At 37.1% G+C, this 25,638-nt stretch overlaps 1 protein-coding gene and 1 non-coding gene across 4 annotated transcripts in view; both read left to right on the forward strand.

The window, feature by feature from the left end:
• The first annotated feature begins 12,364 nt into the window (after positions 1-12,364).
• Positions 12,365-12,436, forward strand: trnaa-ugc (transfer RNA alanine (anticodon UGC)). Its single transcript has one exon. It is a non-coding gene; the product is annotated as a tRNA-Ala (tRNA).
• A 179-nt stretch (positions 12,437-12,615) lies between these two features.
• ift172 (intraflagellar transport 172) overlaps positions 12,616-25,638 on the forward strand; it is a 29,424-nt gene continuing 16,401 nt past the window's right edge. The window contains exons 1-25 of one of the 3 annotated variants that reach the window (XM_027001097.3): positions 12,616-12,783; positions 13,176-13,319; positions 13,521-13,633; positions 13,874-13,913; positions 14,021-14,086; positions 14,174-14,253; positions 14,375-14,462; positions 14,699-14,913; positions 15,468-15,591; positions 15,770-15,865; positions 16,742-16,903; positions 18,019-18,072; positions 18,318-18,421; positions 18,925-19,010; positions 20,496-20,608; positions 20,908-21,075; positions 21,191-21,327; positions 21,827-21,934; positions 22,848-22,932; positions 23,184-23,276; positions 23,366-23,443; positions 23,618-23,866; positions 24,511-24,589; positions 25,002-25,122; positions 25,281-25,425. In XM_027001097.3, coding sequence (XP_026856898.2) covers positions 12,745-12,783; positions 13,176-13,319; positions 13,521-13,633; positions 13,874-13,913; positions 14,021-14,086; positions 14,174-14,253; positions 14,375-14,462; positions 14,699-14,913; positions 15,468-15,591; positions 15,770-15,865; positions 16,742-16,903; positions 18,019-18,072; positions 18,318-18,421; positions 18,925-19,010; positions 20,496-20,608; positions 20,908-21,075; positions 21,191-21,327; positions 21,827-21,934; positions 22,848-22,932; positions 23,184-23,276; positions 23,366-23,443; positions 23,618-23,866; positions 24,511-24,589; positions 25,002-25,122; positions 25,281-25,425 — 2,787 coding nt within the window. In that variant the 5' untranslated portion in view covers positions 12,616-12,744. Of the gene's footprint in view, positions 12,784-13,175; positions 13,320-13,520; positions 13,634-13,873; positions 13,914-14,020; positions 14,087-14,173; positions 14,254-14,374; positions 14,463-14,698; positions 14,914-15,467; positions 15,592-15,769; positions 15,866-16,741; positions 16,904-18,018; positions 18,073-18,317; positions 18,422-18,924; positions 19,011-20,495; positions 20,609-20,907; positions 21,076-21,190; positions 21,328-21,826; positions 21,935-22,847; positions 22,933-23,183; positions 23,277-23,365; positions 23,444-23,617; positions 23,867-24,510; positions 24,590-25,001; positions 25,123-25,280; positions 25,426-25,638 lie in introns of those variants that run through there. The other 2 variants (XM_081696429.1, XM_081696425.1) reach the window with 2 other exon arrangements.

A 25,638-nucleotide genomic window follows, 5' to 3' on the forward strand; every position in this document is an offset into this window, starting at 1 on the left:
TGACAATTAGATTTATATTTGTCTACTTTGCAAACAACTTCATTACAACATTTTAAGGTGTCTGTTGCTTTGATAAATAGTAGATATCTGTTAGTCAATAAATAGGGTTTTCACTTGTCAATATGATGAAAGTCTGTGAATATGGAGATATTGATGACATTTCAGTGCTCTAGATTAACCACTGCTGATGTCACCATTTGTGAACCACTACCTGAATCCTATCACATGTTGCATGTTCTTTTCTGACACAACATATTCAATTCATCAGGCAATTATTCAGCCTTTCATGAGCTGAGTAAGGGGTCTGGGGTAGGAGCTCAGTGAATGAAGCAAAGTATAAAGCAGACAGAAAATAAACATTTATTTTGCTTGTCCAGTGGGTAGGTATGCCTACCCAAGTGTCTTCCAGCATGAAGAAACTCCAGGCTACATCTTCTCATAATTGCAACCACTTATATCTTAATAGTGTGCTTCTTAATCATTAGCCTCAGTAAAGTAGACCAAATGTAAAAACATGCATAACTTACCTTGTTCTGCATCCCGTACTTATTATATGAATACAAGGTAGCTTCAGAACTATGGATTTAAAAATCAAAGGCTGCAGAGTAATCTATGGATACAACATAACATACAAGGTATACATAACATACAAGGATACAAGGTAACCATTTTTTGTGATACATAATACCTTTGTGCAAAATTGTCACATAATATAGACAGCTAAGGCTTACAGTTTCTTTACAGCTGGGCCATTTCCATTGTAGCATCACTGAAAGTAAAATCTTGTAAGTCTTCTAGTTCAAAATGGGGAAAAATATGTTGTTTTGTCAGAGATTCATTTTTGGCTCAGGAAGTAATTGAGGTATCTAATCAGTAAGAAAGTACTAGTATAAAACAATCCAGACATTAGAAGCTGCACTCTGTGAGAATGATACATCTCTGACAGTCACTTAATTAATTTTGAAGGGGTAAAGATGACATGAATCATGTCAAACAAAAGTCCAGAACTAACCAACTTGAAGCGCAATATCTAGAAATTATATTCACATTGTTTGGACTCTCACCTTCAGCAATCAGAAACCTCCAGATTTTGTCTTAAAAATGGAGTAAGTCACTACACTGGCGTTGTTCACAAGAACAATGAAATCCTTGACTGCACCATTTACACATAATGGGAATGCAAGAAATACAGACTCCTTGAAAAAGAGGCATTAAGCAATGTTAGCAGATATGTTTGTTTTTGATATATAGCTAGTTATCTAGGGACAAATTTAGGGAAACAATAATTTTGCGTAGGCTAAGAGTAGAAATTGTTTATGATATAAACAATTTTACTTTTTACTTTAGATCGTACTGCAAGTCATCAGGCTAAGCGTAAACGCACACCTCTAGACATTGGCGCTGGTCTTTTGCGGTTTTGTCTATTGCCTCCCTGTTGACATTACAAAGAACCAAGGTCGCACCAAGGGGGTTGCTATCAAGTGTTCAAATTCCATTGGCAGCCACTGTAACCATCTAGTTAGTTATGTTTCACCTTCTACTTTTCTAAAGTGAATAGCGTCGCGAAGGCTTATACAAAGAAGCCATCCGCGCTTTAAATTCGAATGCGACTGCATGTGCGATTTCACGGTACTTCGCTGCTCATCGCAATCGTAAGCAAAGAGAAACGGAGACTTGCATATTTTTGAAGAGCTTTGATGAAGACTCGTACTTTTCCTACATTTAAATGTACAAAATACAGTCTACTTGATTGAACTAGTTTACTTACATAATTAGATTAAACACGATTTATAATATATTTAAACAGTTTAATAAGCATTGTGCAAAATACCTTTTCTATATAAGGTTTCTCAGAAGTTTACTATAGAGCTTGACTGCAAGCTAAAACAGGGTTTATCACTAGTGCAATGTTGCAAATGTGCAGGTCAGGGGGTATTCCAGGGCTGAAAAATCCCATTGCCAATTGAGTGGTTGCCCTTGGCTATCACCAGATCAAATTTGACAAGACCAGCTTTTAATAAATCTATATTGAAGTCCTTGTATTTCTCATGATGTTTACATGTTCATTTAATTCAGAGAAAGTATGGTTACATATTTTTAGGAATTTTAACATAATGCAAAAACAGCAGAGTATGTTTGGTATGGTTACATATATTTCTGAATTTTAGCATAATGCAAAATTTTAGCATAATGCAAAAACACCATTTTTTCAAATTCATGTACTAATTTAAAATATGCTGATTTTGGAGACCTATTTCTTAGAAACCTCCCATAATGTGAAGACAATTGAACACTTTTTTTCAGTAGGTTTGGTAATGGGCCATTTACAAACTATAATCCAGGACATTACTGGACCACTTCCTCCCTTTGTGTTCTCTTCAGCTCCAAACGATGATCTCCTGCTGCTGTTTTATACCTCTCCCATCCATTCTGGCCTCTACATAACAGCTGACCAGGTGAAAGTGGAGCTGAAATGACTGAATGCAGGAAGGACATGTAGATATATTTATATATCATGTAGATATATTTAAATTTTATAGTATTTCTGAACAATTTTGTATTTTGTTTTATGTTGGCCACCTACCCATTGTGTATTCTATACTTGTCTTGCTTGTATGCATCAGGAACCCTCTAATTTCCCTTTGGGGATTAATAAACTGGTATCAGTGATCATGTTATCAATTCTGCTAGTTTCTTATATTTTCTACTAATTAATATATATGTCCATTTGATTAAATTCTTTCCTAAGTGCTTTTCTTTATATGTTTGTTCTATGGAAGTATTTTTGGCTCATATTAAAATTTTACTAATGTATTATTGTTTCCTAAAAAAAAATTTACTGTTTATTTGTAATTTCTTGACAGCATTTTGCATGCACATCGAAAAAATAGCAAAGAATATGACGTTTAAAACATTGTTGATGTTGTATAAACTAAACCATGAGATACAGGGGGGTGTGAGAGTATAAATAGTTTAATGTAGCTGATAAACCTTTTAATTTATTTTATTGTATAGAAAGAAATATATAAAATTCTACCTTTAGGCAAATTCATGTACTCATTTAAAATATGCTGATTTTGGAGACCTATTGGTCAGAACTTTCCCATAATGCCAAAACAATTCCACTACCACTTAAGAGTAGGATATCCTGGATTTCACCAGTATAAGATTGGACAAATTTTACAGTACCATTTTTTCTTAAGACCATGTTAAAATGTAATACTTTTATTCAAATTCATGTTCTCATTTCATATAGGCTGATTGTGGCTGCCTATTTCTCAGATGCAATAGATAGAACCACCTTTGGAACTACTTTTTCCAATTTCTGGGCACTTTAATGGTACCAGTGTCCCCTACATTCAGCCACTATGTCAGTTGCCCCACCAGGGAAAACAGGACATTGGACTTGCTATATGTCACTAGCAGTGAGGCATATATTTCTACTGCAGTTCCACCACTGAGAAAATCAGACTATAATCTGGTACACCGCAGGTTTCTGTACAAACCTCTTGTATTAAGGCAAGCCACAGTGATCAAATCAGTCAGGAATAATATAATATAATATAATATAATATAATATAATATAATATAATATAATATAATATAATATAATATAATATATGTGGTCTGCTGAGGCTAAAGGATTGCTTTGAAAAAACAACTGGGGAACTCTGTGCATCCCTTGCTGATTACACTGATTCTATGACTGCATAACAGACTACATAAACTTCTGTGTGGACAATGCAGTGCTATCTAAGGCTGTCTGTTGTTTTTCTAACAACAAGCCTTGCATCATTGGGACTTGAAGGCCCTATAAGAAGAGGGCAGTTAGGCTGGGGATAGGGATTATATAAACAAGAGTTTTCAGAGGGAATTGGAGGTAAGAATTAGAGAGTATCAGGACTAAAGCAGGAAAATGGTGAAGAATCTCCAGTGGGGAGAGATGAAAGAAGTATGGAATGGAATGATGAAGGTGTCAGGCTATAAACTGCCCTGCAATCAGTAGGCTCAAGGCAGCTGGGTGATGACAAATTAATTGGAACACTTTTTTTCAGTAGGTTTGGTAATGGGCCATTTACAAACTATAATCCAAGACATTGCTGGACCACTTCCTCCCTTTGTGTTCTCTTCAGCCCCAAACGATGATCTCCTGCTGCTGTTTCATACCTCTCCCATCCATTCTGGCCTCTACATAACAGCTGACCAGGTGAAAGTGGAGCTGAACATGTAACAAACATGTAACAAACACATAGTAACAATTTTCTTAAATGCTTTTCTTTATTTTTTTGTTACTTGGAAGTTTTTTGGCTAAACCATGAGATAAAGGGGGTGTAAGAGTATAAATAGTTTAATGTATCTGATAAAATGTTTAATTTATTTAATTGTATAGAAAGAAATATAAAGAATTCAATTAATGCTATTCATGAAAATCAGAATTTTACTACATACATAAATTGTATTTATTTAGAAATATAAGTAGTAATATAAATGCATCAAAAAGGCTTCCCTCTCCCTATCCTCTTCATGTAATGAAGAAAGGTCCAACTTCAGCCAGGAAAATGCCTGTTTTAGCACAGGAAGGCCTTTCTCCTTCAAACCATGTCCCCTGTTCACGATAAGGAATAAAGTGCGGGCGACAACAGTTTGTCTCTTCTTTGAACTTGTTCGATTATCATAAACAGAAGTAAACAGCGGTAGCTTGATTCATCACAATTTTGTCTATACTTCAAGATGACAGAACAACAAAAAAATATATATAAATAAACATATTACATAACATATACATATGTGTGTGTGTGTGTGTGTGTGTGTGTGTGTAATATATAAACCTGGGTTTTTGTCTTTTGTTACAGAGCCTACATTTGTAAAACAATTGGCATGGTAAGTAGCCTGTCGTCTTAATGCCATCTTGAGTGTTTTGATGTGAAGTGTACTTTTGTAGAGAAATTTTTAAAAAATTACAGCAGAAAACATTGAGGGAATCACTCTTTTATGAGCGTCAGACCCAAAAGGCCCCAAAAAGAATCTTCAAGACAAACATGGCTTCAGGTCAAAACTGTGTCAACAGTTGGCCATCCCCAATACACTGCATAACCGCAAAAGCTTGAAAAACGCACATTTCCAGATTTTAAAAGGTATTTAAACTTTTCTATACTTTTATTTACTATAATATAAAATTTATGTATAATTTGATTGCTCTATATTTTAGAATGACTTTAGAACAATACTTGGGGTTGTGTAGATATTGTATTTTACTTACAGAACAAGAAGAGTTTATAAATAGTGAATGCATGCGTTCTCAGTGATTGGAATTTGATTCTGTTTTAATTCGATTTCTAACTAAATATTTTTGACTATAGTGGCTAATCTTATTTAATTTTAAAAGTTTATTAATCAGTTATAATACACATCTACAGAAAGCAAATAGAAATAATCGAAGAAAAACACTGGATTTCCAAATGACATTTTGCCATTCACTGAAAGTGATTTGCAGAATCAGTTAAAATAGCTAGTCAAGTTAAAAAAAATACCCCTACACAAAAAAAAGAAAAGAAAACAGAAACTAAAATGGAATAGAACAAACCAAAACAGACAGCAATGATACAAAACCAGATGAGATACAAATAAATGTCATTTTTGCAATCCTTCAAAAATGTTGAATCCTATTTGAGAGGTACATTTTTATATTTCTTGTTCCTGGTGTATCTATTTTGCACATAATCTTTTACAGAGGAACTCTGTAAATGCATTACATACATAAAAATAATTTTACTAATAAAACTGCAGTAGCAGGAAATTTAAATACTCCCAATAACAGGGCAGAATGGTTTTATGTAGCACAATTGTTGTGTACTGTAATTCTATATCCAAGCAATAAGACATACAAGCAGATACTCCGCAACAAAGGATGTATATTTTATGGGACACTTTAAAGGTTATTTTGGAAATTCAGTTTTTACTGCTTTACTATTTATCATCATCATAGCACTTCCTCACTAAATTTAATAGATATTAATGTACCACAGTTGCTATTATTCAGAAAGAAACTTTGAAGGAAATATTATTCCCCTTTGAGAAAATAGAGGGCTAAAAAGCAATATTATTGGCTTTTGGATAATACATTTTATGTAGTTTCTAAATTCTCAAGATGTAGTTTCAAATAGGCTATTGTTTTTCTAAAAATGCAATACTACAAGCCAACAATTTGTAAACTCACTTGTAAATTGACATTTTTATTTTTTTTTTATTAAAAACAATGTGACATAAAAGCCAAACTTCTTTTTGGAATTTATTAACGTGAAACAAGCTGTACTGTAGTAAATTTTTTCTTACTGTTGCATTTATATTCAGTTTATGCTCACTTCAATCTTTAAAATAAACAAAATTTAAGACCAAGTAGTCATTACCTAATTTTTTTTTTCCTTGAATTTTTTAATGGAAATCTCAGGCTTTGGTGAGTTCATAATTATTTCCCAATATTTGTGCAGAGCAGCAATTATGGAACTGAGGAGGAGCATATTCAAGAACATGCTATCGGGCATGGTACCAACACCTCCCTGGACAAGGTCAGTGATGTGTGTAATGATTTGCTTAGATTTAAAGTTAAATGAAATAAATATGTATTTGAGTGAACTGTTCCTTTAAGCAACAATAGTTAAAAATCAAAGACAGAAATAGAATAAAACACACAGCAGATTACAATATTGCCTGCATCTATAAAACATGTTTTATGTAGATGTCAGAAGGAGAACCCAATATTGATGGCGATCAAAGCCAAGAACTGGGCCATATAAGTGATAGTTCTCCAGAGATGGTAGGTCTCAAATGTTTTCAGTTGTTTACACATTTTTCAGTTTGGTAATGTGTCAACTCTATATGAAACATTTTCTGGACATCTGTGGAGCTAGAGAGGCAAACACATGGACTAGATCCACTTCCTTTAGCAAGTGAAATCTTACAGGAATGGTTAAGTTAACAATTTGTTCAAGTTTGCAATTAATTGTTTGGGTTTTGTTGTTGTTGTTGTTGTTGTTGTTGTTGTTGCCTTATTATAACTTGAATACATTTTGGTTTATTCATGTTTAGAGTAAAGGACATGACCATCTGTCTTCTAAAAGCAGAAATTGTTCTGAGCACGTAAATTAAAATTAATTAATCTACAAAAATTATTACCTGAGTGTAAATTATTAAATAATGCTCTCTCAAACAACATGAAGATTAATTATCTTTACAATGTCAATGATAATACTACACTTTAATAACTACCAAGGAAATACCTATTTTGGAAATACTAATGATACACACAATTAATTTTCAGAAAAAAATTAGGTGTACTGATAATGTAAATCATTATGTTTCTTTCAGATTTCATAGAACAAATGACACTTATCAATCACTTTGATCAGCAGTTAAAAATCCAGACACAGACTGGAATTATTATGTTCACAAGGTACCAGCATTTGCATTCTTGTATATACCCCAAGAAAAGTGGAATGCTTTAAAGAAACAACAATACAAAAGGAGCTTTATTGGCTTGGAATGGACCAACCTTATTGCTGAAGGCATCTGTTTAGATTACCCACATTGTAGTCAATGTTTCTGTCACAATGTCAGAAAGTCTTGTTCACAAAGGAAGGCACGACTACATTTACATTTATGGAATTTAGCAGACGCTCTTATCCAGGGCGACTTACAAAAGTGCTTTGTCATTTACTCATAGAATATATCCAAGTACAGTATAGTAGGTTAGAATTAAACATACCAATGAACTAGAATACTATTGAATACAGGGATGAATGCTGATACCTAGAAGTGCAAAATACATAAGGTCTATCATAAACAATGATAAATGCTATAAACAATAAGTGCTAGAGTTTAAAACATTGTTGATGTTGTATAAACTAAACCATGAGATACAGGGGGGTGTGAGAATATAAATAATTTAATGTAGCTGATAAACCTTTTAATTTATTTTATTGTATAGAAAGAAATATAAAATAAAATATAAAGTTATACCTTTACGCAAATTCATGTACTCATTTAAAATATGCTGATTTTGGAGACCTATTGCTCAGAACTTTCCCACAATGCCAAAACAATTCCACTACCACTTAAGAGTAGGATATCCTGGATTTCACCAGTATAAGATTGGACAAATTTCACAGTACCATTTTTTCTTAAGACCATGTTAAAATGTAATACTTTTATTCAAATTCATGTTCTCATTTCATATAGGCTGATTGTGGCTGCCTATTTCTCAGATGCAATAGATAGAACCACCTTTAGAACTACTTTTCCCAATTTCTGGGCACTTTAATGGTACCAGTGTCCCCTACATTCAGCCACTATGTCAGTTGCCCCACCAGGGAAAACAGGACATTGGACTTGCTATATGTCACTAGCAGTGAGGCATATATTTCTACTGCAGTTCCACCACTGAGAAAATCAGACTATAATCTGGTACACCGCAAGTTTCTGTACAAACCTCTTGTATTAAGGCAAGCCACAGTGATCAAATCAGTCAGGAATAATATAATATAATATAATATAATATAATATAATATAATATGTGTCAAAGGCTGCTGAAATGTCTTGAAGAATCAAAACAGATGACTCTTTGGCAGGTTTAGCGGCATGAAGTTTTTCAGTCACCGCTATTAGGGCCGTTTCTGTAGAATGTGCCAGTTTGTAGCCAGACTGATTGGGATCATGCAGCTGGTTCTGGGTGAGAAAAAGTGACAACTGATTATAAACTGCTCGTTCAAGGGCTTTTGAGAGGAAAGAGAGAAGTGATACTGGTCTGTAGTTGGTAACGCTGGAGCTGTCAAGTGTGGCCTTCTTGAGGATTGGTACCACCCCAGCGGTTTTGAATGCAGTAGGCACGTATCTAGAAGATAAGGAGTTGTGAGAAGGCTACTTTACATTCAGTGAGTGTTCAGTAACTTGCAAAGTAGTTATTCCAAGTGAATCAAATTTGAAGGCTACAGGGGAGTTTTATGGTAGACACTACAGAAAAGAACTGAGGCAATGGTACATTCGAGCAGATGAGAGGACTCGGATAAGCAAAAATGTAAATACCGAGCTGCCGAGGGCCTTGTACTTGGAAAATCTTTAAAAACTGAGCAGTAAACGCCATTGATTCTGGAAATCGTGATGAGTGTCTAAGACCCTCTGTTCTCAAAACAGTGTCATGGAGCTTCAGGAGAAAAGCAAGATTTCACCCAGATAAAGTTGTCAGCCTCAGCATTATGGCAGAAAATAAATCAAATCCTCCCATAGATGTACTGCAGAAAAGAGCCTGGAAATCTTTCACAGTCAATGCCAAGAGGACATTGTGTACCTTGATGCCACTGGCAGCATAATGAAGCAAGGAAAATCAACAATGGCACCTTTTTATGTGTATGAGCTTGTTGTGTGGAACCCCAAAAAAGGATCTCCTCCTTTTTCCATGGGGAAGGTAAGACCTTTCTTACTTGTGACCACACTACAGCATCTGACCAGTATTTTCAGGCTTCATTTAAAACACATCACGAAAAACTTTATGGAAAATCCATACATCTCAAAATGATTGCATGCGATGGAGCAGTGGTACTTCTACAAGCACAGCCATTTTTCAGTTGCAATTTAGACATCATTTTGTGCATGTACTATAGAATCATCACAGGAAAAGCCACCATGGAGGGTCTGCTTAGTTACCATATTACATTGCTGCCTAAGTCACCTGATGAAAAATGCCAAATCACTCTGCAAGAAACAGTATATATTAATACGTATGTATGTAATGCAAAGTTAACTGATGAAAATACCTTTCCATTAGTTTAACATCCTAAACTTTTTTGACAGCATTCCTAAACATCACTTTGGCATGCATGTGATTGGTCTGTTGACATCAGCAAACACCATGGCAGAACTCAAGGAGATGATGCCAAGTGCCATCTATTGTCATATGTGGTGGAATCCCAAATTAGTTCTGAGGAACTAGCTCAGGTAAAATTTCAAATCAAGTTCCAAATGCTGAAAGCTTTTGATTAAGCTTGTATATGTATAAGAATAAGAATGACATAATATGTATAAGAATTGACATGAACTTAAAGATACCTCAAATGTGTAGTTTCATGCAAATAACACATAATATTCTTTTCCTGTGACTTACATATTAGGTTGACATTAGAGTTTCACCATTTGTGAAACATCTAGAGGACGTTATCCAGAAGGCACCACTTGACCTGACAGGAGAAGACAATGCTTACCTCTATTTCATTAGAGCCCTGGAGGGCAATATGCTCCCTCATGTTGCTCTTATGTTTGGTTTGTAATGAATCTATTATGTTATATTCTAAATATTTGTAATTTCTTAGTTTATTCAGTGTATTAACCTATAATATTTCAATACTTATTGCATCCTAGGGTTTATTATGCTGTAATTAATTGGACAAGTTAGTTATGAACTAGTTATTATTATATATAAGTAAAGCATAAAATGTTTGAAAAAAATACATATATAAATACATATATACATACATATATACACACATACACATACAAACACACACATTATACATATATTGTATCCCTGTATCTCCTCAGCTCGGACAGAGCAGTCACAAAAACATTTCACTGCGAGTTATACCATGTATGACTATGTATGTGACAAATAAAACTTTGAAAATGAAACACCCATGTCCATGGCCATCTTCATCTAAAGTAAGTGCTTGTAATGGATAGCCTACTGGCTAAGTTACCATGTTTTAATGATGGTGGGCCCATGTGCAAAACAGTTAGATTTAAGAACAGGTAAAACCAGAGAAGTAAAAAAAAAAAAAAAAGGGACTTGAACCCTGGCCACTTTGCTGTGAGGCAAACGCCGCTGCTAGACTGTGGTCGAGAGTAAAACGAGAGTAAAAACTAAATACCACGCTGAGTGTGGAAAAAGGGAGAACAAAGTATGCCACAGGAAGAATGGCAGCCTCGATGCACTGGGGAAAACCAAAATAAAATTTCCCAAACAAAACCAGAAAACAGGGAGGAACTTTAATGGCTAAGGGGAGCCTTGGGAGAGAGAGACGAACTGGAAAGGGAAAACTGGAGAAGGGAGGGGACATGTAAAAACACAGACACCCTCGCAGAGCAGAAGAGAGGTGTACCACAAGGGATCACAGACCTCAATACCCAAAATTTACCGGCTAGAAGCTTTAGCAAAGACCCAGCGCTGAGTGACTGGGTCACTTGGCTTATATAGATCTAGCCCAGCTGTTGGTCATCAAGCCTGATTAGTAGTGTGCCTGACTCGAGGCCTCTGGTGGCCAGAGGGAGCCTCAGCTGGGTGCCAACCCTTACCCTTACAGTTTATTTTTTTTTTTTTCATGAATCAAGTGTGAAAAGTTCATGTTTCATTTATCTTATAAAATTCTATTTTTTAGAGAAAAATGACAAAGTCAAAAGAAATGGTTTTAGTGGCAGATATTCCCATACCAAAAGACAATGCTAAGGTATTTATTCATTCTAGCTTGTGGCAATCAACATAAAATATTTATTGTATTTGGAATAAATATGCATCATGCTTTATCATGTGATTCATACCAAAATCACTTTCTAACAGATTACATCAGCTGTCACCAAGACACATGCACAGGACAAAAACACTTCCATGGTTTCAAGAGGTATGAACAGTTAAATTGATTCAATACTAGTTATGCTATACAAATCTGAATTATTTGCAATTGAATCTGATGTCCTTGGTGATTATCATTATAAGGAAGAATTTTAGTGATATTTGTGCATGAAGAATGGAATAGTAAACAAATAGACTAAATGTTAATACAGATTTAATACAATAAATCATAAAAAGCTAAACCTAGAATTTAATATATTTGTTATAACATGCTATTTTGGAATATATAAAACCAAACAGAATTTTAGCTTTGTTTATATTTCAACTAATATTTCAGAAAACCACATCAAAAGATCCAGCTCAGTCTAATGAAAAGAACACAAAAGAAGAGAGAAGAATACACAAAAAAGAGGGGAAAACAGAGGTCATCTATTGCTGGACCATTGTGGCAGTGTTTCAGTCCAGTAGAAAAATTCCCTACACAAAATCTTGAGAGTGAACCATCAGTCCGAACATTGAGCAGCATAGTGCATAGTGATTAAGTGATAAAATTAACCTGGCTTGCTTTTACCTTGACAGAGACAACAAGCATATAGACAGATTTCAGTCTTTTCTACTTTATAGAGAACTTCGATCAGGAGGGATTGTGAGAACTCCCCAGGGACATTTTGTCCAGTTACTGAACACTGGGGGTAATCACTGGGTTACAGCAATAATTGCTATCTGTGGACAGATTTTCAAATATGACTTCAAGGGGATGTAGCTCAGTGGTAGAGCGCATGCTTTGCATGTATGAGGCCCCGGGTTCAATCCCCGGCATCTCCACACATTATTTTCATTTTTAAAAACGTTTTTTCAAAGATAAATACACAACTTTGCACAAAAATACAGTTTCGAACATGTAAGGAAGATATTAAATATTTTCAATAAACGCACAGAATGTAAAATGTTAGTGTATTTGTTTTACATTAGGCTCTTCTGCCTTAACGACGGTAACTAGGGACAGAGCTAGCTATGTTTACCAAAATGTCTGCCCCCTGAAATAACCGTTTTACTAAACACGGCGGAAATCTTTATAACTACCCCGAATAATCTGTCAACATAAACAATTTTTATTGTTGTAAACATAAAACATGCCGCTCAAGCATCTGAAGACTCTTCTTTCTCCACAGGTAAATTAGTGTTATTGTAAAATTGCGAAGTTCAGACGCTAACGTTATCTAGCCAGCTAGCTAACGCTAAATTAGCTGGCGTTCTGACATAACAGGAGTACTTAATGAAATGAATTGCGCAGCAGCTCGATAAATTAGATATCTTAGCTAATGTTTGCTACCTAATGAAGTTACAACTATTGTGAAAATTGCACTACTGTTCATGAATAACTTGAATGGTAACATTGGTTAACTTCCTAGCGTGTCTTGCTAGCTTGTCACAGTTCCATTCGGCAAGTTAACACATCCAGTTAGCTTGTCTGCCTAGCTAGCTAATGCTAGCTAATAATCCGCTAACGGTAGCTCGTTAACTAGCTAGCTATTCTCAAAGAACTTCACAAAATTTCTTGCAGGACGGGGCTGCGAAAGTTACTTGCATGACATGGGCTCCAAACAACGCAAAATTTGCCGTGTGCACAGTTGACCGGGTAGTTCTGCTTTACGATGAACAAGGCGAGAGAAGGGATAAGTTTTCAACGAAGCCTGCGGACTCTAAAGTAAGTTGGCCTAAAATAGTAAACCATTCTTTTTAATGAATTTGTTGAGTACTTCTTCGCTTTGTTCGGAATAAACTTCTACGTATGTCAGTTTCTATCATAGGTTTCTTGAAAAGACTGACACTGAATTAATACATGAATTAAATAAAGGAATACATATAACAAGACATACTCTTATTAGAGTTATATATATTTTTGCAGTACGGGAAGAAAAGCTACGTGGTCAAGTCTATGGTATTTTCTCCAGATTCCACTAAAATTGGCATTGCTCAAACTGACAATATAATATTTGTTTACAAAATTGGACAGGAATGGTAAGTATTTTTTGGTTACTTGCAATATTTTAAAATTATGGCCTTACCTCCCATATTTAGATAAATAATTTTGCAGATAACATGAAGTTACAATATTAATAAAAGAGATAAGTTAAACAACAACTAATTACATCTATTTATTGTGTATCTGGTATGTAATGTACACTCACAAAGACAAATGTCATACTTATTCTGATTCCCCACATATAAATATCTAATCTGAGGTTTTCTCTATGACAGGGGAGACAAAAAAGTTATTTGCAACAAATTTGTGCAGACAGTAAGTTAATGTGATTAATTATGATGAGTAAGATATTGATTATATATTGCAGACAGTATACATTAGGTAATAGTGTGAAATAACAGATTATTTATTTTAATTTGTAGAGTGCTGTAACATGTTTGCTATGGCCAGCAGAACATTCTATAGTTTTTGGACTAACAGAGGGAAAAGTAAGTAATATAGTTTAAATTCCAGTTTTAATCTATTTGGAATCCATAGTCAATTGTTTGCATCATTGTGTTTATGTCAATATGCAGATTCGAGTAGCCAACACCAAAACCAACAAATCATCTACAATATATGGAACTGAGTCATATGTCATATCACTAACCTCCAAGTACGTATATATTTATTCATTATTTGTGTATAATTTTGCCATTTTGAAAGTTATTAGTTTTTCTGTTAAATTCACATACCTTCTCTTTTTCCTGAACTGCTTTTTGTGTTTTTTTTGTTAGTGTCTCTGGGAAAGGAATTCTTTCAGGACATGCAGATGGAACTGTTGTGCGGTATTTTTTTGATGATGAAGGCTCAGGAGAATCTCAGGTATAACCCTTGTATTACAATATAAAGAACAAATCATCTTTATGGAAAGTGTGCTTGTAATTATGGAAATGTACATAAATGTATAATTACTGAGATTACTGTACACATAAAATGATTATTATAAATGCCTGTTACGTAAAACGTTACGATTTGAATTCATGATAATGCCGTATGTCCATTGCTATTACCTCAACAAGGACAGTAATATTTACTGTATCTTTTTTTGCTTGTTGAAGGGCAAATTGCTAATACACCCCTGCCCACCATATGCACTGGCCTGGGGAGCAAACAGCATTATTGTGGCTGGATGTGATAAGAAGGTTGTGGCCTATGATAGAGAGGGCCATGTACTGCAGACGTTCGATTACAGCCGGGATCGCTTGGAGAAGGAATTCACTGTTGCAGCAACCAGCCCTAGTGGCCAGTCAGTAGTCTTGGGAAGTTTTGATAGGTCAGTATGCTGCTTCAAAACAAGATGATGAGAAGAGAGTAGCTTTTGCTTTGTTTATATGTTACGAAAGGACTTGAAATTCTAGCAGTGTAGTCATGAAATTTATAACAGTAGGTATTGCCAATAAAATGACAATGATGACAACAACAACAAAAACTATGTATTTTGAATTTTCAGTTTAACAGCAGCTTTTATGTGAATGTTTTTAGTGTAGGCCCAACACACTGAATTATTATTGCACTTTGCATGCCTTGTTTGAGTGTGGGGCCTTTTAGAATTCTGTTGGCTCCTGGCCTGTATAGTATAGATTTAGTATTGATGTGATACATTAGCTTGTTATTATTGATCATAGATTTCACATGCATGACTATACTGTTACAGGGTCATCTCCATGACATCAAAAAAATTTCAAGTGCATCAGTGCCTTTATATGACTTTATATGACTATAGGCTTATGCTTGGACTCAAATTCACAGCATATTTTTACCTCTTTTTTAAGCAATTTTTTAATGATACCTAAATGTCTTTTTGCCATTTATATTATTGTCCTTTAGATTGAGGGTTTTCAACTGGTGCCCTCGAAGGAGTGCCTGGGATGAGGCTTCTCCCAAAGAAATTCCTAACCTGTACACCATCACAGCTCTGGCCTGGAAAAAAGACGGCTCACGGCTCTGCGCCGTAAGATTTGGATTGATAACAGACCAGTCATTCTGAAATTACAACCCAAGACAGATCTGTCGAAATAGCTGTAGCTTCACGAGTGAACGACAAGTTTGTGTTGTCCACAGAAATAAATCTCTTCAAATGCAAATGAAAATGTCACGTGCATTTTCATGGTCTGATTTGTGACCATCAGGGCACGCTGTGTGGGGGAGTGGAGCAGTTCGATTGTTGCCTTCGCAGGAGCATTTACAAGAATAAATTTGAGATGACTTATGTGGGCCTGAGCCAGGTAAGGATTATAATAGATTCAGCCAAAGCAGTACATTCATAATATTTCAATATTTCAGTAGGAGTGCTGATCTAGGACTGTCTCTCTCTCAGTCTTTGTGTTTTTATTCTCACTGCATTTAAGAAAGTGGAATTATTTGCAACTCTCTTGATATATTGGTAATGATATATTGCATTAAAAGATGTCTTGATAATGTAGAATGTATATATTCACCATAGGGGATTGTTTGCAAAATTACAATGGAATCTGTTGTCTGAATTCACACCATACTTACTGTTTAGTCTTTTTTTAGTGTTAGCCATCTTGTAGTATTATCCAAATTCTCAGTGGACAATTCAGATTAATTTTATATTTCACTATATTGTTACCCATAATGCACTGTCAATGTAGTGAACAGTCAATGCACACTACTTACAGGAAAAGGTAACCCAATGCATACCAGTTTGCTACTGCAGATGTTAGTGCTGTAGGTACTCGAATTTCCAGTATAACACATGTTGACGGGCTTTGTACCACTATTTCAGGTGAGCCCAAAAGTAATGGTCACATAATGGTAATATAATGCAAACCAGAATAAACCAAGCTCATGTTCAAGAAATAAGCATTACAATATTTCACTCAATAGTTTCAATTTATAAATTAGGAACGTGAACATAGCATGGTTAAAGCGTCACACATTTGAAGTTGTACAACATAGTTAGTGTTTTGTGACTGTACCGCTAGTCTACTTATTGTTGATGTTCCAGATAGTTTTCACAGGAATGTGGGGAATCCAGTATAGTGCCATTGCTGCACAGTGATTTATTAGAGTTAGCTATGTTGCTACTGCTTTACTCATCTACTCTTTACTCATCTACCTCACTTACTATGACCCAGGTGATTGTGAAGAACCTCTCGACAGGCACCCGAGTGGTGCTGAAGTCGCATTATGGCTATGAGATTGAGGAGGTGAAGATCCTGGGGAAGGAGCGCTACCTAGTAGCACACACCTCCGACACTTTGCTGCTGGGGGACCTGGCCTCCAATAAACTCAGCGAGGTAAGAGAATATCACTTTCATGAAGAAATGACAGCACAGTGAAGATAGGCTTAGAATGGCCTGTTAGTATGAGAAATGCCAACATTCTTACTTCTTTGCCAACCGCATTAACAACAAGTAAAGACAAGTAAACAAGTAAAGTTGTTACATTTTATTTTTGGACAATGCATTCCTTTAAAGTTACAGTGTGGGTAAGTTTCTTGATGCTGGTTTTGATGCTGTGTTTATGAAATGCATGCAAATAGAACAAAGCCCTTTTTTCTGTGGAGACACAGAAAGACACAAGTAAAGTCTTAGCTGGAGGATTGTGTGAGAGGGAGAACTTTATGCAAATTTGAGGCTAATCTCTCCTGATTGTGGGGAATAGGATTGGTGAATGTGGTGTTGCAAGCATTCTCAACATGTCATGCCCATGGTCAAGGGTAACATTCAATAGAATAATATATTGATTGGACATGTTAATTTTTTTTAAAGCACAAACAATGGCTACAATACTGAGCCTGTTTTCATCAGTGTTTCACTGGGGCACAGAACTAACCTGCAATCTACATACATAAGTCTGCTTAGATCACTAAACTTACTTTTGTTTTAAAGACATACTAAAGGGAACGATTACAGGCGAGTGATTACAATGAAGTGATTCACCTCATTGTATTGAGAATGCAGCGTGAGAGACACCCTGGAAAAGTAACTGACCTGACACAACAAATTTTATGTATCATAAGTCAAATCCCTCTATGCTCTACACTACACCTCCAAGCTATAATAACAGGCCTTTATCTTCCTGTGAATAACTGAATTATCTTTTAAAATATCTTCTTACAAGTTGTCATGCTTTTCCTCTTCAAGGTGAGATTTCCAGCCTGCATTAGCAAATGTCCCTATTCAGCGTTCCAAGGACTTACAAAAAACTCAAATTAAAGGGCCCGTCATGGTCATTAGGGAGATGATAATTCCTGTTTAATTGAGTTTTCGTGCAGCCTTCGCAGAAGCTGGAGGGCTGTTCAGAATGACAGACAGGGACAGTGGTGCAGTGGCCTGGCTGAGGGCTTTCACTTTTCTCTTTCTTTCTGTGCAATGTAGCGTAAAGTGAAACTATAAAACATTGCCTGCAGGTGGCGTGGCAGGGCTCTGGAGGCAATGAGAAGTTCTTCTTTGAAAATGAAGCAGTATGTATTGAATTTCTCTTATACCAACATGAGTAACTTAATGTGTGATTTGGATCTGTGTGCTTTCTTTCATCTTATTTTATTTGACATTGTGCTTGTTTGAGAATCTTTGATCTAGAGATATTAAAATACAGTACATTCAAGTAAGTGACAACTGAAATATGCAGAAGATAATTTGATAGTGTTTTTGTTGGGTTTTGTTTCTGTTGCACTTTGGAAATGCACATGCTCTGTTTTTGTGGCAGGTGTGTATGGTTTTCAATGCGGGAGAGCTAACACTGGTAGAGTATGGCAACAATGAGATTCTGGGATCTGTTCGTACTGAATTTATGAACCCACACCTTACCAGGTATGCTCAGATTATATAGCATTTACATACAGCACTTCACTATCATAAGGCAGGAGGCAAAATGACCATAGTTCTAACATAGGCACAAATAGTACAGCTACATTTCTAGTAGATTGTTTGGCTTTGTGTCAGTTTTTATTTGTTTTTTTTTAATATGTCAGTGTTAATAAATTTAGTTTATTGTCCCAGTCCTATACGTTCCTTCCCATCATTTAGTATTATGAGCATGTGCAATATTCACAGTCACCACAAGGTGACAGGTTTGAGCTGAAATTTACACAGGGTAGAACAGTAAGCTGTGTCATCCTGTTATGTAAACCACAACTGCTTAGCATACAGCTGCCTTGTCAGCCATTGCAGCAAAAATGTAGTCATCACATATTCATGTATACAGCCAGGCAGAAGCACTGTGAGGATTACTCCCCTCACTCTATCTAGTGTTTACATGAGTGTGTGTGTTTGTGTGTGTGTGTGTGTGTGTGTGTGTATTTCTGTATGCTCAGTGTGCGTCTGAATGACAGGAGGCAGAAGGGAGTGGAGGAGAACAAGAAGTTAGCATACCTAATCGACATCAAAACCATCGCCATTTGTGAGTCCCAACATGGCTGAAATGGCAGTCTAGACGCAGTCATCATTGATACAGTGAAAATTCCTCTGCTGGATTAACGTTTACAGGACTGTATTAACACATACAGTGCTGAATTAACTCTTACAGTGTTCATTTTTGTCCATCTGGACTTGCTGTGAATGTAGCCTTATGTGGCATAGATTTACCACATTGTGTAGAGCAGATTAACAAAATTTCATAGGCTGATGACTCCATCTATTCAGATGGAGGGTCTGATCAGCACATGCAAAACTGTTATCACTGGTTGTGGTCCAAGGTCTGGGAGGCAGTGATGAGTTGACATATATGATCCAGTAACTAAAAATCTTGTAAGATTGTGAAAGATTGTAACATTTAAACAATTTTGGAAATGCTTTGAACACATAAATGAGTAGATACTATAACATTGCTTGCAAGCAAAGCAAATGTCCAGTGCTTCTTTCCAGCTTCTTGCAAACATGGACACAGCTATCCCTGCTCTACCTCACATCATGTTCAGTTGTGTAATTTGCGGACCCCCTTCTTCAAACACTGCTCGGCACTTCCCAGACTTGTCAGAGGCTAGGATCAGAGTGCGGAAACTGCCGGAGAGGAGCTGGCGTGTCGGAAAATGGCCATATGCAGCCTAGGCTGCTGGCGTTGGGCACAGCGGCGACCCTGTGGTGCCCTCATCAGGGCCCTCTTCTTTACTCTCCATTTTGTGCCATCTGCCACAGCTCCATCCACTTCCTGTGCTAACAAAGTCCAGGCTCACTCCTCTGCCTTCCCCTCTCTCTCTGTCTCTCTCTCTCTCTCTCTCTCTCTCTCATACGCTCTCCCTCTCTTAACCTTCTTCCATTTTCAGGTGTCAAAAATGGGGAATGTTACTTTCATCTAATTTATTTGCCTCTGACTGAGCAGAGTGCCCTCCCCCAGACCCTGCTCTTGCGCGTTTAAAGCATGTTTGAAAAGTGCAAATTGGAAAGTAGTTTCGTTCACCTCCAGCTAAAAAAACAAACACATATTCTTGGAAGTTATTTTCTTATAAGGGAGAGAAAGGCAGAAATGCAACAGAACAGGTAATATTTGCTTTCGTTTGCACGCGGATGTTCGGAGGTTGCCTTAGCAGAACTGGCTTAATTTTTGCAGCCTGTTGTCATACGTGTGTGTGTGAGATAGTGTGAGTGAGTGTGCACGCAGATTGTTCTGTCCTTGTGAGTTAATGCAGCCATTTACAGTGCTTGCTGTCAGTCTTTTTGTTTTGTATTTCCTTTCGGTCTGAATATGTAACGTTCTCTCATTACTGAAATACTGACTATAACTGATTCAGGCCTCCCTGTTCTTCTGATGTCAGCTCTAATGCTGTAATGTTAAATATCTAGTGTCAGAATTAAGTGGCCTGCAGGTAGACTTATATAGCATGTTTCAGAACATCAGTGATACAAAGCTGATGAATCCATAATGAATTCCTCTTGCTTCCTTGCTTAGTGGACTTGGCGGGTGGTTATAACCTGGGAACTGTTAGTCACGACTTGAAGATTGACTGGCTGGAGTTGAATGAGACAGGCCGCAAGCTGCTCTTCAGAGACAAGAAGCTTAAGGTACCTGTCGCAGTTCTTGGGTTGACTTTATTGTCAAAGATTAAAAATTAAATAATAATAATAATTATCAGTCATTTATATAGCACCTTTCTCAAACACAAGGACAGAAATCAGCTTTTTTTACAAATCACTCACACACCGGAATGACCAAACGAGTGAATAAACTGAACTGAACTTGACTTATTTAGGTTATACTGTATTCCTTTTAATGTTCTGATCTTGCCTTTCCGATGCTGTTTCTTTAGTCTTGCTTGCACACATCTCTCTCTCTCCCCCCCCCCCCCCCCCCCCCCGTCCAGCTGAACCTGTTTGACATTGAGAGTGGTGTGAAGACCACCGTCCTGAGCTTCTGCTCCTACGTCCAGTGGGTACCTGGCAGTGATGTGGTGGTGGCTCAGAACCGTGGTAACCTCTGTGTTTGGTACAACATTGACAGCCCTGAGAGAGTCACTATGTTCCCACTGAAAGTGAGCTGAAATCTCTTACTAAAAACCTCACTGGTCTGCCCAGCCTAACCCCACCCCTCATACTGTATTTATATGCAGTTGGATTAAGGCAGATCTCAATCCTGTCTTTTTACAGGGGGATATTGTTGATCTGGAAAGGGCCAATGGCAAAACAGAGGTGATTGTGACAGAAGGAGTGAATACAGTCTCCTATACACTAGATGAAGGATTGATTGAGTTTGGAACAGCCATTGATGATGGAGATTATTACAGGTACCCAAATGGTTCAAGGGTGTGATACAGTACATGTGATACATGTGATAAAGGAATTGTTTGGTAATGAAGCCTAATGGGGTGTATGACACTGTATGATAATCTGTTGTTGTTGTTCATTCATAAGTCAGTGCACAGAGCCATTTACCTTTCATAAAGAAAGTACAGAAAATACCATAGAATGCATGTGCCAACAAGAACTCATGATACAGGGTTTCCTTTCTCAAAACAGCTGTAGCACAAAAACCAGTGCTGTGTGTTGGAGTGAGCATCACTCACAGCCATATAATGATGAATTTGAAAGAAATGAGGCCAGGCTGTCTGTTTTACACTAGCTACCATTCACATGTAGTGAATGGGGAAGAGGTCCAGTGAGAGAAGCACTGTTTGGCAAAAATTAGTGTTGGTTACAAACCTGTGTGTGATTTTTGGTTTTGCAGGTTTCTGTGCTGATGTAAATGTGTTTGATCTTTTCACTTCTATGTGCACATGCACTCAGAGCCACAGCATTTCTGGAGACTCTGGAAATGTGTGCTGAGACAGAAGCCATGTGGAAGACACTGAGCAAACTCTCTCTGGAGGCAAGGCAACTGCATATTGCTGAGAGGTTAGCCTTGCAGCACTCCACACAAAGCAATTACTGTAATGGAAACCATACTATATTATTTCTCAATCATACATTAAAGCCCAAAAAGAACCTTCAAAAGAAGTTGAAAACTTGTTGAATATAAATAGAAACTCTTATAACAAGTTCCTATATCGACCTATTTTTATATCTATACTTTTCTGTTCAAAGTGTTTTTAGAAGAATTTTGCCTGAGGGCACTTTTCTTTTGGTAAGTTTTATGACTTGGGGCAAAAGTACAGCTCTTTCCCTTAGGCTGAAAAAAGAAACAATGTCATTGTGGAGGTGTAGGGTGGAGGCTTGACGGCTGAAGTCTGACCTGAATTGGCTCAGTTTTGCTTTAGTGAGAAGCAGGCAAGTTGAGAATCTTTACAGTATTGGCAATTTTTGCTTTGGCAGGAGGTGGGGAGAGCACATTTGAAAGTTGAAATTTAATGGTAACATGGCATCAATAATTCAGGGCACCATGTATGGTGTGTGAGACCGATCTGCATCACACAGGAAAAAACAGTTTTGTCCGTGCAAAAGAATGTAAATGACGGGGAGAGAGAGCGGGTGGAAAAGAGGGAGAATGACAGAAGTGAGAGACGTCGGAGATATGTCGAGACAGTCTTTGGAAAAGCAGTATATCAACATGATGCAACTTTAGAGAAAGAACCAGAAATATGGCCAGACTTTCATGGTCCTGCCTGAATGTTTCAGTCTGCAAAAGCTGCTTTAGCATTCATATTTAGCATTACAGCGCATTCTAGCATTGCTCAGGAACTTTCCTTGTTAGGTGAAATATTTATAGGGTATGACAGCAGTTAGAGCAGACTGCTAGGAGGTCACTGCTGGAATTTATCCCAAGCTGTCACTGGTGTAAAATGACATATCCGTCTCCATTGCTCTTCAGGTGCTTTGCAGCCTTAGGTGATGTATCGAAGATTCGGTTTTTGAATGAGACCAACAAAATCGCTGACTCCATTGCAAAGGAATATGTATGTAGAAATAACAACATTTTTGGAGTGTATTGTTTGCACTGCTTTCATTCAACAAGTTCATAGTTCATGATATGGTATGGTTAAGAATTTGATTGCACCAGCACTCTGACTGGTTTACTTATGGATATTCAACTCTGAGATCTGGAAGTGAATGCTACTGTTATGAACTTTTATACCAGTGTTAGTTCTGTCAGTGTGTTTGGTTTATTTCTGATCGTTGTTCTTCATTACTGTCTGATTAATTGGAGGGTGGTGATGGCACAGAAAACTACAAAGTGAAGGCACGCTTAGCAATGCTGGATAAGAACTTCAAACTGGCTGAAATGTACTACATGGAGCAGGTAACTGCTCTTTTGTTAAATGGTCTGCAGTGTCCATAGAGGAATACTTACAACAAGGCAAGTGAAGGTAATATTGCTGCTCCATGCAGAATGCAATCGATGAGGTGATGGAAATGTACCAGGAGCTGCACATGTGGGATGACTGTATTGCAGTGGCAGAGGCCAAGGTAACATTGGAACATTAATGATTTCTGAATGGCTCTCTTATGTTCTGTCTGCATCATATGTTCATCATGTAGTAACTTCATGTATCATCGTCAGAGCGCCCATATGCCTTCTGATTGCTCTATTTATTCCGAGCATGCTCACTGGACATTCATATGTGCTTTGGCTTTTTCCAGGGCCATCCCGAGCTGGACAACCTGCGACGTAGCTACTTTGCTTGGTTGATGGAGACCAATCAGAATGAGAAGGCAGGGGAAGTCAAGGAAAGCGAGGGTGACTATGTGGGGGCTGTTAACCTCTACCTGAAGGCGGGTCTCCCCGCCAAGGCTGCCTGGCTAGCTATGAGCAGGGACGACCTCCTAGCCAGCAGTGATATCATTAACCGCATCGCCACAGCCCTCATCAAAGGGGAGTTCTATGAGAGGGTGAGTCATGCCTCGCTAGTCTCAAGGGCGTTTCGAAGCCAAACATCACACACTCATCTGCTGCGTCTATAAGAAACTTGGTTTGGTCAGTACATGTTAGTAAATTTTAGTGAACTGACCAGAAATGCATACAGTTGTATACAAGTGTAAATTTTCTGTGCTGTAGATCAGACTGATACAGTTTCACCCAGTTTCTTAGATATGAAATATTTGTAATATATTTATTTGTGGAAGTTTTTAATAAAGAGCAATTATATTAAAAAGATAAACACATGAGAAATCTGTACATTTGCAAATATGGAAACCCAGGTTTACATATATATATTTATTACTTCTGAAGGAACTTCTTTTTTTTCCTGCCTTGTTAAATTTTGATCAAGTAAATAACCTGATTAGATCTTTTTAGCTAACTGAGTGATCTTTTTAGCTAACTGAGTGGTCTAAACTTAGTGGTGCAATATGCCATTCTGACCTGGGCATCTCAATATGTAGCACAACAAAGAGGCCTAGCCAATAGAGTTAAAGGCTCTGTTTGTTGTCTGGCATCGGGTACCAGAATGATGTATGGCAGAACATCACAGGATGTTTATTTAAATTGCTGTTTATTCACCATTTGGTTTTGTTTTTTCCTTTTAATATGTTAGGCTGGTGACCTCTTTGAGAGGATTAGAAATAACCAGCGGGCCCTAGAATGTTACCGCACAGGCAATGCCTTCAGAAAAGGTGAGCACATGTCTACAAATACAGAGAGTAGCTATAGGGATACATTACAAAGAAATATGAAACTTTAGCTATGACTTTAATATTAATTAATATCATATTGTGTATTGCTTTTTAGGACATTTTTCATTTGTAAATTAACAAATATATTTCGGATACTGCTTTTTTCTAACACATAGATGATAGTAGGAATAATAGATTCATTCTTGCATATACTCAACTGCAGTTTTACCTCCTTTTTTAACTTCTTTTTGGGTAACCCTGATAGCGATTATCAGCCTTATCAGATCAACATGTTAGAAATCATAGTAAAGTATTTTTTTGTTTGTTTTTAACTCCCTTTGTCAATGAAATCTATGTTTGTGTTGAGAAACCAGCCTCCATTCACCCAGATTGATTTTTGCCACTCACACAGCTGTGGAGCTGGCACGGTTGGCCTTCCCGTCGGAGGTAGTGAAGCTGGAGGAGGTGTGGGGGGACTACCTTGTCCAACAGAAACAAATGGATGCCGCCATCAACCATTACATCGAGTCTGGGTGAGTTCTTGGTGTTGCAATGACTGGATTAATTCATTGCTGTTTTGGGAATGTAACACACCCAAGCAGAGGCAGCTGGCACATCTGCTCTCTCCCCTTTTTAGTTTTTGCCACAGTAAGAATTTGTCTTTGATGAATCTATGCTTGCTTCCACAAAGGTGCTCCTCCAAAGCAGTAGAGGCAGCAATTGGGGCACGGCAGTGGAAGAAAGCCCTGCACATCGTTGAGCTACAGGAGGACAGGTCTTTAGATATGTCCTACCTGAAGATCGCCCAGCACTACGCTTCCATTCAGGAGTTTGAGGTCTGAGAACACGTGCCATAATGGGGTGGTCATGAACCACGTGCTGATATGCTTGTGAATGTCTGGCAGCAGGGAAACACTTTCATTCTTTTAGTCTAACTCATATAACTGTGCTGTTGAGGATTAACTCTTCCTTCACTCATGTTTGATTGATGATGTACTTGGACGGCTGCGTGTGCTAAAATCAGTTCAGCATAGATAGAAGTAAAATGT

This window comes from Electrophorus electricus, chromosome 2 (assembly GCF_041902795.1).
Source record: "Electrophorus electricus isolate QZ-2024a chromosome 2, ASM4190279v1, whole genome shotgun sequence".
Lineage (NCBI taxonomy): Eukaryota > Metazoa > Chordata > Actinopteri > Gymnotiformes > Gymnotidae > Electrophorus > Electrophorus electricus.